The sequence below is a fragment of the Nelusetta ayraudi genome, unplaced genomic scaffold (genome assembly GCF_046127955.1).
Source record: "Nelusetta ayraudi isolate G7.1 ecotype Tasmania unplaced genomic scaffold, CSIRO-AGI_Nayr_v1 ptg000005l, whole genome shotgun sequence".
NCBI lineage: Eukaryota > Metazoa > Chordata > Actinopteri > Tetraodontiformes > Monacanthidae > Nelusetta > Nelusetta ayraudi.
Genome location: NW_027466055.1, coordinates 8974345 through 8988701, shown reverse-complemented (window position 1 = coordinate 8988701; position 14357 = coordinate 8974345). Strand labels below are relative to the sequence as shown.

Here is a 14357-nt window from a genome sequence, read left to right as displayed (position 1 = left end):
CAGCAGACGAGGGGCAGGTTCACGCTGCCAAAAGAGCGTCTTTTTGAGTGTTTACTCTCATTACTGATTGACCAAATAGGCGAATGCACGGTCAGCAGAAAAATATATTTATTAACTATTTTATTTTTGCGGGCCAATACTGATCCCAAAGTAAAGCTGTAGTTCTCTGTTGGAGCATTTGATCATATTATTTCATGTTATATTTTTGCTCTGGGGGGCCCAGTTGTTTTTTTTTTTCTCTGAGATGTCTTTGGATGTGATTTAGCGCTGTACAAATAAAAGTTAAAAATAAATAAATTAAAAAAAGTTGATTATTTCATTTATATTCCTTGAATTGAATTCCTTTCATGCACTGGATGCTTTCCGTTTCGTCCAGTTGTTCACTTTCAGTTTTGTCACCTTATTGTTTTCTTTCTTGTACTCTACTTGTCATCTGTGTCATTGTCACCCGAACTGCATATTGATGATTATACGCATACTTATTTGCACGCCTGCAAATATCTCCCTGTGTGATACTACCAAGAATGGCCTGTAGATGGCACTGCAGCTCATCCTAGTTTTACATAAGCGTGGCTCCGAGGGGGAGATCCGTCCACTGAGTGCATTCCTCCGATTGTGTGTGTGTGAGTGCGTGCGCGTGTGTGCGTGCTCACGCGCTCGCAAAGGCCAGTGGAACACAGCTGCCTTCGATAGGGATCAACCAACACGATGAGACCGGTGATGCACAGGTACACACACACACACACACACACACACACACACACACACACACACACACACACGTTTACATCTGCTCCTTGAGAAGATGACGCACACACACGAAAGGCACGCACATAAACTGGCATCCCAGAAGTGATCAGGTCCCACTTGTGACTGACAGATGTTTTCATCTCTCTCTCTCTCTCTCTCTCTCTCTCTCTCTCTCTCTCACTTACACATACACACACGTTTTCTAATTCTGCTCCTCTTTACTTGTTTTAACTGCTTTTTCAGAACACGTGCGCTCTTTGCCGTAGTAAACACACACGTTTGACGGCTCTATACCCTTCATTCCGTCTTACACACAAACACAGCAGAAGGCATGGACACACACACACTCCCTCACACACGCACACACTCTTGGCAGGAAATGCATGGAGAAAAAGGGGGCTGAAAGACAACACCGAGATTAGAAGGCTTTTGTCACGGCTCTGTGGCAGACTTTAAAGGCCTTGGCTCTCTTCCCCTCTGCCAGATTTCTTTCTTTTCTCACCCTGTCTGTCCACATCCCTCTCTCCCTCCCTCCCCCACTCCCAACAAGGGGGAAGGTAAACATTTGGCGCGCAGAGAGTGAGAGGTGGAGGTCTGGCAGGCAGGCAGGGAGGGAGGGATGGATGGGTGGAGGGAGAACGGAGGCGGCCTGTTGCCCCCTTTTAGCCTCTTTATTGTGTTTTTGTTGTGTTAGTTTTAATGCCGGCTTTGTGGCTGTGAGGAGGATGAGCGCCGAGGAGGGAGAGCTATGCAAACAGAGCGGCTCTTCAGTGGCAGCCAGGTGTGTGACCGCGCGACTGAGTGTGTGTGTGTGTGTGTGTGTGTGTGCGCGTGCGTGCAGACCTCTGCTCTTCTTCCACGTCGCGCCTGAGTAAAGTGCACATTTTCTTTTCTCACAGGTTTTCGCCTGTGAGAGTCGTGTCGCCCCGCAGGTGTGTGTGTGTGTGCGTGTGCGTGTGCGTGTGCGTGTGCGTGCGTGCGCCCTTCATGGTCACTGACTCCATTCACCTGAGCCGTCCTTTCACAGTGAAAAGGCAGTTGCCGGTGAAAAAGCCCTCTTGGACAGCTTCTCTTCATCACCAGCCCACAGCTGCTGTTGACTCAAGCACCCAGGAATCTCCTCTGGGAGTTTACACCCTTTGTAACCGGCCCACCGCACAGCGCCGCTCACTCGGTGGGCTTGGGAGAAGCAGAAAAACAACAAAAAAAGGAACTTAAGAAAAAACATAAGTGAATGGGAATTCTGGGAATTGGTGTGTTTTGTTATTTTTTTGGACAAAGGTTTGAGTCGAGTTGAGGAGCAGGTTTTTGATGCCTTTTTAAATCAGGTGGATGGAATTGATGTCCTGTAAGAATTTCCCAGACGCTGAACACCGACCTGTTGAGTTTGAGTTGAGTTTAGCCCTCTGTTTGCGGCCTCCTTGCTAAAAGTGCCAGGCTTCCTTCATTCGTTTTTGGATGGGCGACAAAAACAAAGGGATTTCAGAGGGAGGAAGCAACACCTAGCTGGAAGCGCTGTGTTGTTGTGACCTGATATAGGGATCAGGGCCCTTTGTGACATCACCGAGGCAGATTTTCCCAGAGATGCAGGTGTCACCAACGTGGTGCCTGTTGGAAAAATAGTACAACTCATTGAGCTGCATCTAAAATTCAATTTTGACTCAGGACCCATGAAGTAGCTCTCAGGTTCACAAAGGTTGGTGACTCCTGCTTTAGCACATGCATTCCTGAAAACCTGAGTGAACAAAATAAGTAATGGATGAACTTTTAGAGTTGTGGGGAGTTCAGCAGCAGACTCGAGACACAAGCTGACATCTTACACATTCTCAAATGGAAATATTTGGGGGAAGAGATGCAGGTCGCGTCACATGAAAATCTTTTGAGAAATGTTTGCAGACACTGGACCTTTGTGATGTCAGCTGCGACCTTCTTGATGAGATGACTCACGGGGGGGAAGAGTCGGACGGGAGATAAGATCGGGCCTCCATCACGTTTCCTCCTCCCTTCACCTCTCAGCCGTCCCGAACAGCTTTTCACTGATCTCTTTTCCATTTTCTCATCTCCCCTCATCTCCGCAGAGGAGCAGCGAGCTCAACACATCTGTCAGCAGCTCCGATCGGTGTCATCCTCCTCCTCCTCCTCCTCCTCCTCTCCCCCATCTGCCCTCCCAAAGTCAGTCAAATTCGCAAGAATTTGCACAGACAGGAAAAGGCTAATCTCTTAGATAAGGAGGGGAAAAAAAATCGAATTCTCTCGCACGACATTCTTTGGATCATTTTGAGCCGTTTTCCATTTCTCGCACTTCAGAAACGTAAAAAGTCAAATGTTTTTTCTTTTAATCTTATGGCTCTGCTATCTAAATGCATGCAACAGGGAGCTTTGCCAGATGCCCAGAGGTCCGTGATGTAAACTCTCACCACCGCCAGCAACTGTTGACTTGGCAAACTCTTCAAACCCGCAGATTCCTGCGAGGTGATTTGCCTCTTTGTGTATTTTCAGTCCTCCTTTACCGAGAGCTGGTTTTCCCTTCCGCAGCCCCCCTGAGCCCCTCATTAAATCCCTGATGTTTACAATTTAAAAAGTTAATGAACCAATACGCCGAGGCAATAAATGAGCTTGAGCTGTTATAAATGGTCTTTTTTTTTTTATCTTATATCTGACCCAATGTCGATGGAATTTGGGGCTCAGAGAGGGAAAAGCGAAGCCAGCGCGGCTCGCCCGGCTCTCCGCGGCTCTGCGTCCCTGTTCTGTCTGACTCACACAGGATGCCTGCTCCTTTACATCTGTATCAAAAGTGATCTGACCACAAGTGGGCAGCTGAATGCGAAGGCGCGAACGCACGCCGGATGCACACACTGGGGGATAAATCCGAGATCTGGTTTCTCCGGGCCGCATTCTGCGGTGGCGTGGGGTCACATGTCGAAAAATTCTTACATCGGCGCGAACGCAAACACGTCCTTGGCCGAGGCCGACAGCTGACAGCTTCAGAGGCCGCGGGGAGATGGTGACTGATAACGTCGTTTCAGTGACTTTGAGCTGCGAACTAAGTGGGCAGCATGGCAACAGGTTTTTTATTGTTTGTGAAAACAAACAAACAATAACAATATAACTATGGATACATTACACGAATGTAGGAGAATAAAGTATGACACATATATATACCAAGTGGTCTGACTGGTCACTGATGCTAAGAAATAGACATTTTTTAGAGCACACACACACACACACACACACACACACACACACACACACACACACACACACACACACACACACACACACACACATATATATGTAAATATATATGTATATGCATATATCTTTGAATACATCTTACAATGAAATGATGAGTCTATCATTAGTGAACTCAAGAGTTATGTTAAGGTCGCATGTTATTCTGACTTTTCAAAATTTTACATCCTGATTCTGGACTCCAGTGAAGCGGTCTCACATAATAAAATATCCAAAAAAGAATGAACAGAACCCCAGGAAACAGCATGTTTCATCCTCTGGTTACAGCCTCCTGCCAGAAACGCTGGGGTCGGGCCTCCGACTGCAGCTTTGCCTTCAAAATAAAACGAGTTCAGAGGCAGATTGACTCGTGAAAGGCTTCTTTAACTTTCCAGGAAAAGCACAGCGGCTGCATTTGTTTTCAATTACACAACCAGTTTATAGCTGGTTTTGTTAAATAACTGGACTGCAGTGGAGCAACTCAAAAGAAACAGCCCAGTTAGCCCTCTGTTTGCAGCCTTCTGCAAGGACAGACGCTCTCTGCTGGACCGATCACACGTTTGGGAGGGGACAGAACAGGCAAAAGAAGTGAAGGATGGACTTCTGCCATTCTGGTGGAACTGCAGGATTGTGGAGGAACATTTGTAAAGTGATATTTGCTCCAGAAAGAAAAAAAATACTTTGACAGAAAAACCAACGCCTCTCCAAGTGATTAGCAATCATCCTCGGTTTCAGGCGCGTTCTTTCGCCGTCTTCTTCTTTTGTGCGTCACACACAGACTGACGCGGGGCTCTTTGTGGGCCTCCGTCTGCACGCAGCTCGCGTCCATCCGTCATCTCGGCGGACAGACACGCTGACAGATGAGAAAAAGCCAGCTGCGGCGCTCGCGATCCAACACAATCCCTGCAACCTTTTACAGCACGACAGCCACTCGCAGGAGGGAGCAGAGTGGAATCTCTCCGGATGCCAGCGGCCAGAGGCGGAGAGAGGAAAAAAAACAAACAAAAAAAAAACACACTGAGATTTTCCTTTTTTTTAATCGCAATAATATGCTTACAAAGGGAAAATAACATATATATTTTTTTTATCTCTTACCTAAGTGACAACAGACTGTACAATATCATCCATAAGAAGATTTGAGATAAATTTTCATATATTTCATCAGCTTGTATAAATACAGTATCTTACAATGACATGGGGGTTTTTTGATGCTACATAGCTTAGGTTTACTACTAGAACACAGATTCCAACTCATGCAGTATAATGCCCAATTATATGAAATAAACACACAAACATGTCTAAATGAAAATAAGTTAGAACAGCGTCTCAGCCGCAAGACGAACATTTGACCCTCAATTGGCTTCTGTTATTCCAACACTAATGTCTGTGTGTGTGTGTGTGTACGGGTACTAGTGGTAGTCGGTGAGATACACACGTGCACATTCGTTTTACCGGCAGTCCGAGACGCAAATAACTTAACTTCGGTTTTGGCATGTGAAATGAGGGACAGCCGTTTAAAACTAAAACTCAAGACAATCAGAAACATTTGAGAGCGACTATTTAAAAAGGGGGAATTACGTTGTGCGGGTTAAACATGGCAGTGGTTCAGATTCCCGATGGGATGCACGGGATCGAGAAGGTAGATATTGATTGTCATGTTGTCACCGCCCGTGGCGAGAAAAGTCCCGCCAGGAGCAGTGAGAACCAAAACGAAAAAGTCTTGGAACGGAGCACAGACATTGACTGACAAGTCGAAGGCCGAAATCACCCGCTTGTGCAAATGCACATTTATGATTCGAACGTTTAGAATGATATCATTTTGAAACTGATCTTTTAAAAATAATTTTAAACCCCATTTCATGACTTTATCTTTGGGACATCTGGATTGTCTTGTCTCCTGGGAAGAGTTTCCCTCCTTGTCTGAGGACCGACTGAAACCGGTTTCATTCCCCCTTCAGGTTGCTTTGTGAGACGCCTGAAGAAACGTCCAAAGATTCCGATAATAAATTCCGAGAGGTCGAGCTGGAGACGATGACCCTCTCTCCTTAAATCTCCAAATCTCACGACAGATTACTGAGAATTTATGTGACACGGCCGCCGATCCGACGCTGAGCCGAGGAATCTGGAACCCATTCCGAGAGGAGAAGGCACCGTTTTTACGAGTCCCCCCGCGACGGCTTGAAAGTACGAGCGCCGATCTTCGACCTCCAGCTTCCCGCTGCTCGTCTTACGCCAATCAGTTCGGTACGGTTCAGACGTTGCACGGTCGATTCTACGGAGTAACCGGCAAAATTGATGGCGCGTGTGAACTGCTTCCGTCAAGATCTACTCACAACAGGTAAACAACATCGTTTCTGCTAGTGGACATTTAGAGGGCAACACCCAGAGGAACATCAGCACCCAGGAAGACAAGAGTCTAAATTTGTCACATGGCAGAAAAATGAAATGATCTTTGCTCTAAATCCTGAGGCACCTGCGTATTTCTATCTACACCTAACGATACAAAAGCACAACCTGTCAATCGTCCAACACTGAAAAACAGAGACGCAAAGAAATGGTAAATGTCACAATATCAAAAATAAAGATGAACCAAGTCTGCATTTTTCTTTTGTGCCAACGTCTGATATCTAATATTTAGTGAAAGAAGCAGAATCACTCGCTCTTTGAGAACCGGGGACTCGGGTCTGTAGTCCCCAGATAGCAGCCGAGCAGGAAAAACAAAGAAAACAGAAACGAAACACAAACCTTAAAGGGTGCAGTGGCAGTTTGTGTGTGTCCTTGTGGCTCAGTTGTGGCTGATGCCTGAGATACATTCTGAACTGATGCAGACAAATGCAGGTTTTTACTGTAGGTTGAAAGTCTGGCACTAAAGTTGTTGTGTTTTTTCTCTCTCCTACTGTCTTCCAAAGTACCGCAGGTCATTGCATTTGTTTTGCAGCTGAAAGTGAGGCACCTGAACGGAAACGGATAACTGGCGTACAAAACGATTACAAGGCAAACAAATTTCTAGGATTTTCTTCTTATTTCTTTCTTTATAACTTCACCTTACAGTGGCCTCCATCCCGGTGGGCTCAAATAAGGATCTCCTCTCTTTACATTCTTCATCTCGGACAAGTCTGCGTGTTTGGCAGCAACGTTCCGCTCTCCTATCATTTCCTTTCCGTGCGAATCCTTTTTCCTCCCCACGTCCGTTTGCGCCGCGCGCCAGGAGTTTGTACGAGTTGTCCCGACTTCAAGCAGGAAGTGGCGGGCTGTTAACACTGGTAGTGGATGTGCTGGTGCTGGTGCACTTTGCCGTCCACGTGCGAGTGCGTGTGGGTGTGGATGTCGGTGTAGATCTTGGGGTAGACCTTGGGGACCAGGCCGGCGCCGCCTTGCGCCAGGAGCAGCTGCTGCTGCTGCTGCTGCTGCTGCTGATGCTGCTGCTGCTGGGCCACGTACTCCTCGTACGTCAGGCACTCCTTGTCGGCGCCGGGGGCCGGCTGAAGGGGCGGCCCCGCGCCGCCGCGCTCACGGTGGCCGGCGGCGGGCGGACGCTGGGCGGCGGGAAGCGCCGAGGTGGAGGAGGAAGAGGAGGAGGACGAGGAGGCGGAGGAGGAGGAAGAGGAGCAGGTGCGCTTGGACTGGCAGAACCAGAGGAGGGCCGTGCCGACGATGAAGGCCAGGCCCGCTGGGATCCCGATGATGACGGGCCACGGGAGGCCCGAGGAGGACACGGGGGCGGGGATGACGTTGCTCGGCGGCTTCAGGTCTGCACGGGGAGGAAGGAATCAGCGACGGAGACGACAGAATTGACACTGATTGGGTGTTTTCAAATGTCTTCATGAAGGTAGCGTAGCGTTAGCGAGTCAGAGGTCAAAGGGCCGCTGCAATTTAAATGGTGGCCACATGATGTCTCTGTTTCTTCCTCAAAATCTCCACATTTTACACACATAACCTTGAAGGAAGCGCGCCTGACACTGCACTAAATAAGAAACGTGCTGTCAGACGTATTCCGCAAACACCGGGCTTCCTTAAAATTTCATGCACATTTGACCTTTAAATGGCGCCAGATGTCTTTTCGCTAAACAATTCCCTTCTTCGCTTTGTCTCCTTTCATTTTCTTTCACCCACCCAGGGATGTGGGGGCTGCTGTGGCCTGTCCAGTCAGTGGGTGAAGGCAGGGTTGCACCCTGGACGAGTTGCCGCTATAACGCAGGGCCACACAGAAAGACAAACAACCGCTCGCGCTCCCAGTAACAGACAATTTAAAGTTCCCAATTCGCCTCACATGCATGTTTTTGGACTGTGGGAGAAAGCCGAGCGCCCGCAGGGCCCCGTTTGTCTTTTGTCGTTGGCTAATAGCAAGAGGATACCAGCTAGTTAGCCTAAATGCTGTTAGGGGTTCGCTACCTTTAATTGTATTTATTAGGAGAGCGCACTTAATCGACCTTGCTGCCAGTGTTAGTCGGCCGGCTGATTCAATTTGTTGCGAGCAGACAGCGTGCTTTGTCCAGCTGAGCAGGTTTGCTAGTCCAGGAAGAAACGCAGCCCTTGTAGACCGAACGTAAGTAGGTGCGTATTATCAACCAAGATAGCATCGTGGGATAACGATGTGAGTTTGACACTAGCTGCGTTTCCATTGTAGTTTTTTTTTGGCAGAACAAAAGCAACGACAAAAACATTTTGACAAAGTCCAATTGCGATTTGCAGGCGTTTCCATTGAATGGTGTGAAGCGCGTGAGCCGTAATTCTTGTAAAATCTCGTCCGGCGAGACCCCGCTTTGAGGAGGAAGGAGGTACAAAACATTCTGCGATAAATCTGCATTTCCATGTTGTTTGCTGTCAACAATGGTTTTTATATTTTTCTCTTTGATTTGCTTTTATTAAAGTTCTGGAAGAAGCAGGTATTGAAAATAGATGGATGGATGGATGGCTGGATGGATGGATGGATGAATGAATGAATGGATGGATGGATGGCTGGCTGGCTGGCTGGCTGGCTGGATGGCTGGATGGATGGATGGCTGGCTGGATGGCTGGATGGATGAATGAATGAATGAATGAATGGATGGATGGATGGATGGATGAATGAATGAATGAATGAATGAATGGATGGATGGATGGATGGATGGCTGGATGGATGGATGGCTGGCTGGATGGATGGATGGATGAATGAATGAATGAATGAATGGATGGATGGATGGATGGATGGATGGATGGCTGGATGGCTGGCTGGCTGGCTGGCTGGATGGATGGATGGATGGATGGATGGATGGATGGAAAGATGGATGGAAAATCTAGCATATATCGGAAGACTGCCGCCATCATACCTGGGAGCACTGTGAGGAATGCACTCCTGTAGCTGTAGCCATGGGAGTTGGCCCCCAGGCACACGTACATGCCGGCGTCGTCCTCCTTGGCTCTGGTGATCAGCAGCTTGTTGAGGTAGGAACCATCAGGGCGCGACCACACCTCTCCCGTGGGCAGGACCACAAAGCAGTTCTCTCCGAACTTTGGGTGAAACCAAACACAAAGGTGATGTAGATTCTTGCAGATTTGAACTGCGGTGATGTGTCAGCGTGCCCGCACCTCTATGGTGGAGTTGAATTTGCCCTCTTCGCCGGGCTCGACCCGTTTCAGCCACTGAATGGCCGGCTTGCTGTCGCTGCGGACTTTGCACTGGAAAGACGTGGTTCCCCCGTAGACCACGGTGGTGTTGACCGGGTGGGTTCCGGTCAGGATGGGCATGGAGTTGGTGCGCTCTGTGAGCAAGAGAGAGAAACGCGGACAGAAAGTCAAACAAAATGCTGTTGTTTTTTTTTTACACAATGCTATTTATTCGAAACGAAAGAAATCACATGACTTCAGAAGGAATGCGCACACCCTGAGAGAATATAACCGGGTTTTTTCCCGCCCATTATTGACACAGTCTCAGCTGTGTTCAGCACCACATCCTCTCTCTGCGCCGGGGATACACAAACAGAGCCCTTATCTTAAGCTTCTGCCTTTTCTTTCCTCGGTTTACGCAGGAGAGTAAACACACCTGCCAGAGACAATAATCTCTTTTTTTTTTTTTTGTACCTGCAAGCGCAATCTCACGAAAACGCAACCTGTGAAAAATTCGACCGAAGGGCCCGCGAAAAATCACAACAAACTTTTGTTTCTGGAGCAATGTATAGGAATTTTTGGTATGTTTTTTTTTTTTTTTCTGGCCATCTTGCAGGACTTGGTACCTACAGGATGGTATAAAGACTTTGCTTTTAAGGAAAATGATAATAAGTTGTTGACCTACTATACCAGGCATTGGGGGGCTGCATGCAGCCGCAAAACTTGAAGAAATTATATTAGTAAATAAGACATAAAATAGCTGTATTTCATCCATTACTTAGTGTTTTAAGAGTCGTTTCAATAAAGAACCAAATACTGTTTCAAAGACACATTTTCTTGTAACGCTTTTGTTCATTTTCAATTGACATATCCCCCCATGGTCACCAAAACACTCCATCCACCCCCCCGCCCCTGGGTGAATTTTAGAACCCATCATGGCCCCGCCAGTCAGCCCTGTACTCAACTATAAAGAACACTGTTTTTTTGGTGTTTTAGGTAGATAAGGCCAAGAAAAGGACAGGTAATTGTTTGTTTTTTTTGAATCAGGCTTGCTGATGCGCCACGTGTGTCTTGACTTATGGAACGCGACGACACAACACCAGTACACCAGTATCCTGACGGGGGTTTTCTGACTGAAACTTCAGAAACGCCGTCTAACATTCGCGCAGGTGACTGACAGCTGAGTAAATCCCCAGTGATTGTGAAACGATGACATTTGACATAAGAGAGCAGCACTTTGATTTACTTCCTCTTAATCCAGATGTGTGTGTGTGTGTGTGTGCGCGTGCGTGCGTGCGTGCGTGCGTGCGTCTGCATCTGTACTTTAATGTGCAACAGATGTGGTGTGAAGCAGCTCTGATGTTCTCAAAAGAGCCATCACATCCTGTAACATGTAGCTCTCACTCACTCACACACGCACGCACGCACGCACGCACACTCACACACGCACACACATTTATAGAAAGAGCACAGCTATCCAACATGACCTCTAAGATAAAAATACTCCCTCATAAAGCCGCGTCTCACAAAATCATTGGTGAACAGTAAAACTTGACCTTATTTAGGCAAAGTGTAGCTGGCTCTCTTTCCTGGACTGAGAAACACCACATTAATGATGTTTACTGACGAAAACACTGAAGAACAATAAAAACTGGATAAGTAATAAAAAAAAAACCAAACCGCTTTGGACTTATGTTCCTGGTGCAACTCATTAGCCGCTATGCTAATGCATGAACATGTTTCCTTGTTGCAACTGATGAAAGGGGTCTTTCATTTTTAGAACAATTTTTGGTTAAGATTTGTATTTTCTTAGGCTCGTGTGTCTACTGAAGTCTGTTTTTCACTTGTATGCTTTATTGTTGAAATATCAGAGTTTTAAAAATAAAGCCCCCATCCTCCATCACCACTGACACCCATTCGACTTCAAACTTTACGTCAGACTCACTTTAAAAACACGTCCGTCCATCACTTTACAGAGTGGGGGTCACGTCATTTTAATAAACTGTCTCATTTTTCATCCCATGTCTCCCTAAACAAAGAACTATTCCTTATTGTGCAGGCCAACGTAGCAGTATGGTTTCCGGCTTCAACGACGCAAAGCTAAAGCTAAGTTCTTGGCTAGCCGACGCGTCTAGCTTTTTTTAAAATTTTTTTTTTAGCTATGCTAACGCGTGAATCACACGTAACTGCCCGGGACTTCATGTCTTTCTCCAAGTCAGCGGATGGCGATCTATGGCGTTAAACTCCATAATAAGCTCTGATTTATGGGACATAAATTCCCTCCAACGGCGACAAGTGGCAGGAATCCTCTGCGACTCACGTATGACTTCCACTTTGTAGGTGGCGTTGATCTCTCCGGCCGTGTTGGACACGTGGCAGGTGTACTTCCCGCTGTGCTCCGGCGTCAGGTTCTTCAGACTCAGCGTCCACTTCTTCTTCTTGCCGCGGCCCTCGTCCGCCAGCGGGCGGCTGTCCTTCAGCCAGACGATGTCGGGCCGCGGGTTCCCGCTGGCCGTGCACTTGAGCCGCACCGAGCTGCCCACCGGCCGAGCGATGACGCGCTTCCTCATCTTGGACGGCTGGGTGAAGCGCGGATGCACTGCGAGAGGGCAGAGGGGACACGAGGAGTTGGTGTCTGTGTGATTGAGGGAGCGAAGCGAAGCGACTTGAAAATGAAATGTCAGAAGTAAAGAAAAAAAGAATTTAAACTTGAAAAGGGAAGAAGAGAAATAGACTTAGCAGAATGTAACGACTGAAAAGAAAACAGATGAGGAAAGAGTAAAATTAGACTAATGTGTTTTTTTTTTTTTTTTTTTTTTTAAATAAAAGAACAACTTTAGATCTTATGGCTCTTAATAATTTCCATGTATGCAGTTCGCAGTGCTGTCCGAAGTGTTTTCAGACAATTTTGGATGCCATCAGTTTTCAAGGAGGTCCCTATTTGTGGGGAAACAAAGGCACGGTTCATGGTTGGGTTCTGACATCGTTATGTCTTCCCTCAATTTATGTTCATGTATTAAATGAAAACTCATGTAAGTTTGTCTGTTTACATCAGAAAAGCATTGATTATACTCTTTATTTTAGCTCCCCTGGGAAAAAAAAAAAAGTTCCCGTGAAGATGGAGGGTGGAGAGAAACATTCTGAAAATCCACACTTTGAGGATTGAAACAGGCACTTCCATGAAGTTCTCCCCACTGCACTTCCCCATTCGCAAAGAAAATGTGTGAATCGCTTTTGCCCTGACGCCGACATGCTTGTGTAACCCGAAACCGGACCGTCATCAGATGACTGGTTTTCCACTGATCCAGCACCTCTGCATCCACACCCGCAGGCCCCTCTGCTGCTGCTGCTGCTGCCGCTGCTGCTCTCTTTAAAAAGACCCCTTTTATACCACAAATCACGCGTCGCTGGGATTTCGGCCGTAAAAACCCAGAAAGCCACGAAACTGCTGTCTGACACGGCTGCGAACACGCCAGCGCGGATGTCGGCGGTCATAAAAACGGGGCTCAGAACCTGTACCTCCTCGCGCTGTACAGAAAAAAAATAAATAAATAGAAAAAAATAAATAAAAATGTCTGCTTAACCTGGCGGACACGCTCGCAAATCTGTCTCCCGTCGTGCGTTAGCATGTGTTAACTCTCGCACGCAGACGCGGCTCCTCGCTGGACACGCAACGACCGGCGGGAAACACATGCGTGCGAGGGAGAGACAGAGAGAGAGAGAGAGAGAGAGGGAGAGAGAGAGAGAGAGAGAGGGAGAGAGAGAGGGAGAGAGAGAGAGAGAGAGAGAGAGACGTAAAATACGATCCAACGGGGAGCCAGAAGGAGGAAATTATTCACTGGAGCGCTTGATTTTTACAGCCCTCGCGGTCCAAGCCCGCAGCACATCGCCATCAACTGGGGCCGTAAATCACGCGGCAAACTACCTACTGCGTTCCTCCTTCCTCTGGACGCGGCTATTATTCTAGCTCTGGGTAAACAAACAGGGGAGGAGAGTTATGTGACGGCCTTTGTGGACTCTGGTCGGTCCGAGAGAGAGAGAGAGAGAGAGAGAGAGAGTACGGCCCCGCAGCACGCGTTACTCAGCCCTCAGAGTCAGAGTCTGCGCCCCCGTCAGGAAGCCGGGCAGAGTGACAAAACAAACATACCTGGGAGAATTTTAAGCCTATAGCCTTTGTCCCCCTCCCGAGCCCAGGGAAATCTACTGGACTGCAGCTGAACTGTGACCGGACTGGGTCAACACATCTTAGCAGAGAGTGGGAGGAAGATGAGGAAGAGGAGGAAGAGGAGGAGATGACGATTAATAATTGACCCCGCTGGCAATGTTTGATTTAGCTCGGGATTAAGGCCGAGAGAAAAAGAGAAGCAGCAGCAGCGGCGGCAGCAGCAGCAGCAGCAGCAGCAGCAGCAGCAGCAGCGCTGGCAGGATTATTGGTGGGACAGGAGAGAGAAGCCAACAAGGTGCGAGTGAAAAAGAAGAAAGAACGGATTTATGCTGTCAAAATTCGACCAAGAGCAACAGGAGCGAAGGAGAAAACAGATGGAGAGGGAAAGAGCAGAGTTCAAATCAGGGTTGCCACATAAAAAGAATTGACACCCGTCCACACATGAGCGGAGCAGAGCGTTGGCAGCGAGGCCGAGGACAAACGGAGTGGAGATGGATTTGAGAGAAAACAAAAGCAGAGAGTCAAAGGTGAAGGGGGATGGGGCGCGAGGATGAGGCGGAGAGAAAGAAAAACAGAAGGAAGAGTGAGTGAGTGAGTGAAGCAGTGAGCGAGGGAGTGATGATGA

At 47.7% G+C, this 14357-nt stretch overlaps 1 protein-coding gene across 1 annotated transcript in view; it reads right to left on the bottom strand.

Moving 5' to 3' along the window:
* Positions 1–5005: 5005 nt before the first annotated feature.
* Positions 5006–14357, bottom strand: part of fgfrl1a (fibroblast growth factor receptor like 1a) — a 57396-nt gene continuing 48044 nt past the window's right edge. Inside the window, exons 5-8 of the mRNA XM_076012329.1 lie at positions 11888–12166; positions 9550–9722; positions 9291–9471; positions 5006–7732 (exon numbers count right to left, since the gene is read on the bottom strand). Of these exons, the coding sequence (XP_075868444.1) occupies positions 7236–7732; positions 9291–9471; positions 9550–9722; positions 11888–12166 (1130 nt within the window). The 3' untranslated portion in view covers positions 5006–7235. The remainder of the gene's footprint in view (positions 7733–9290; positions 9472–9549; positions 9723–11887; positions 12167–14357) is intronic.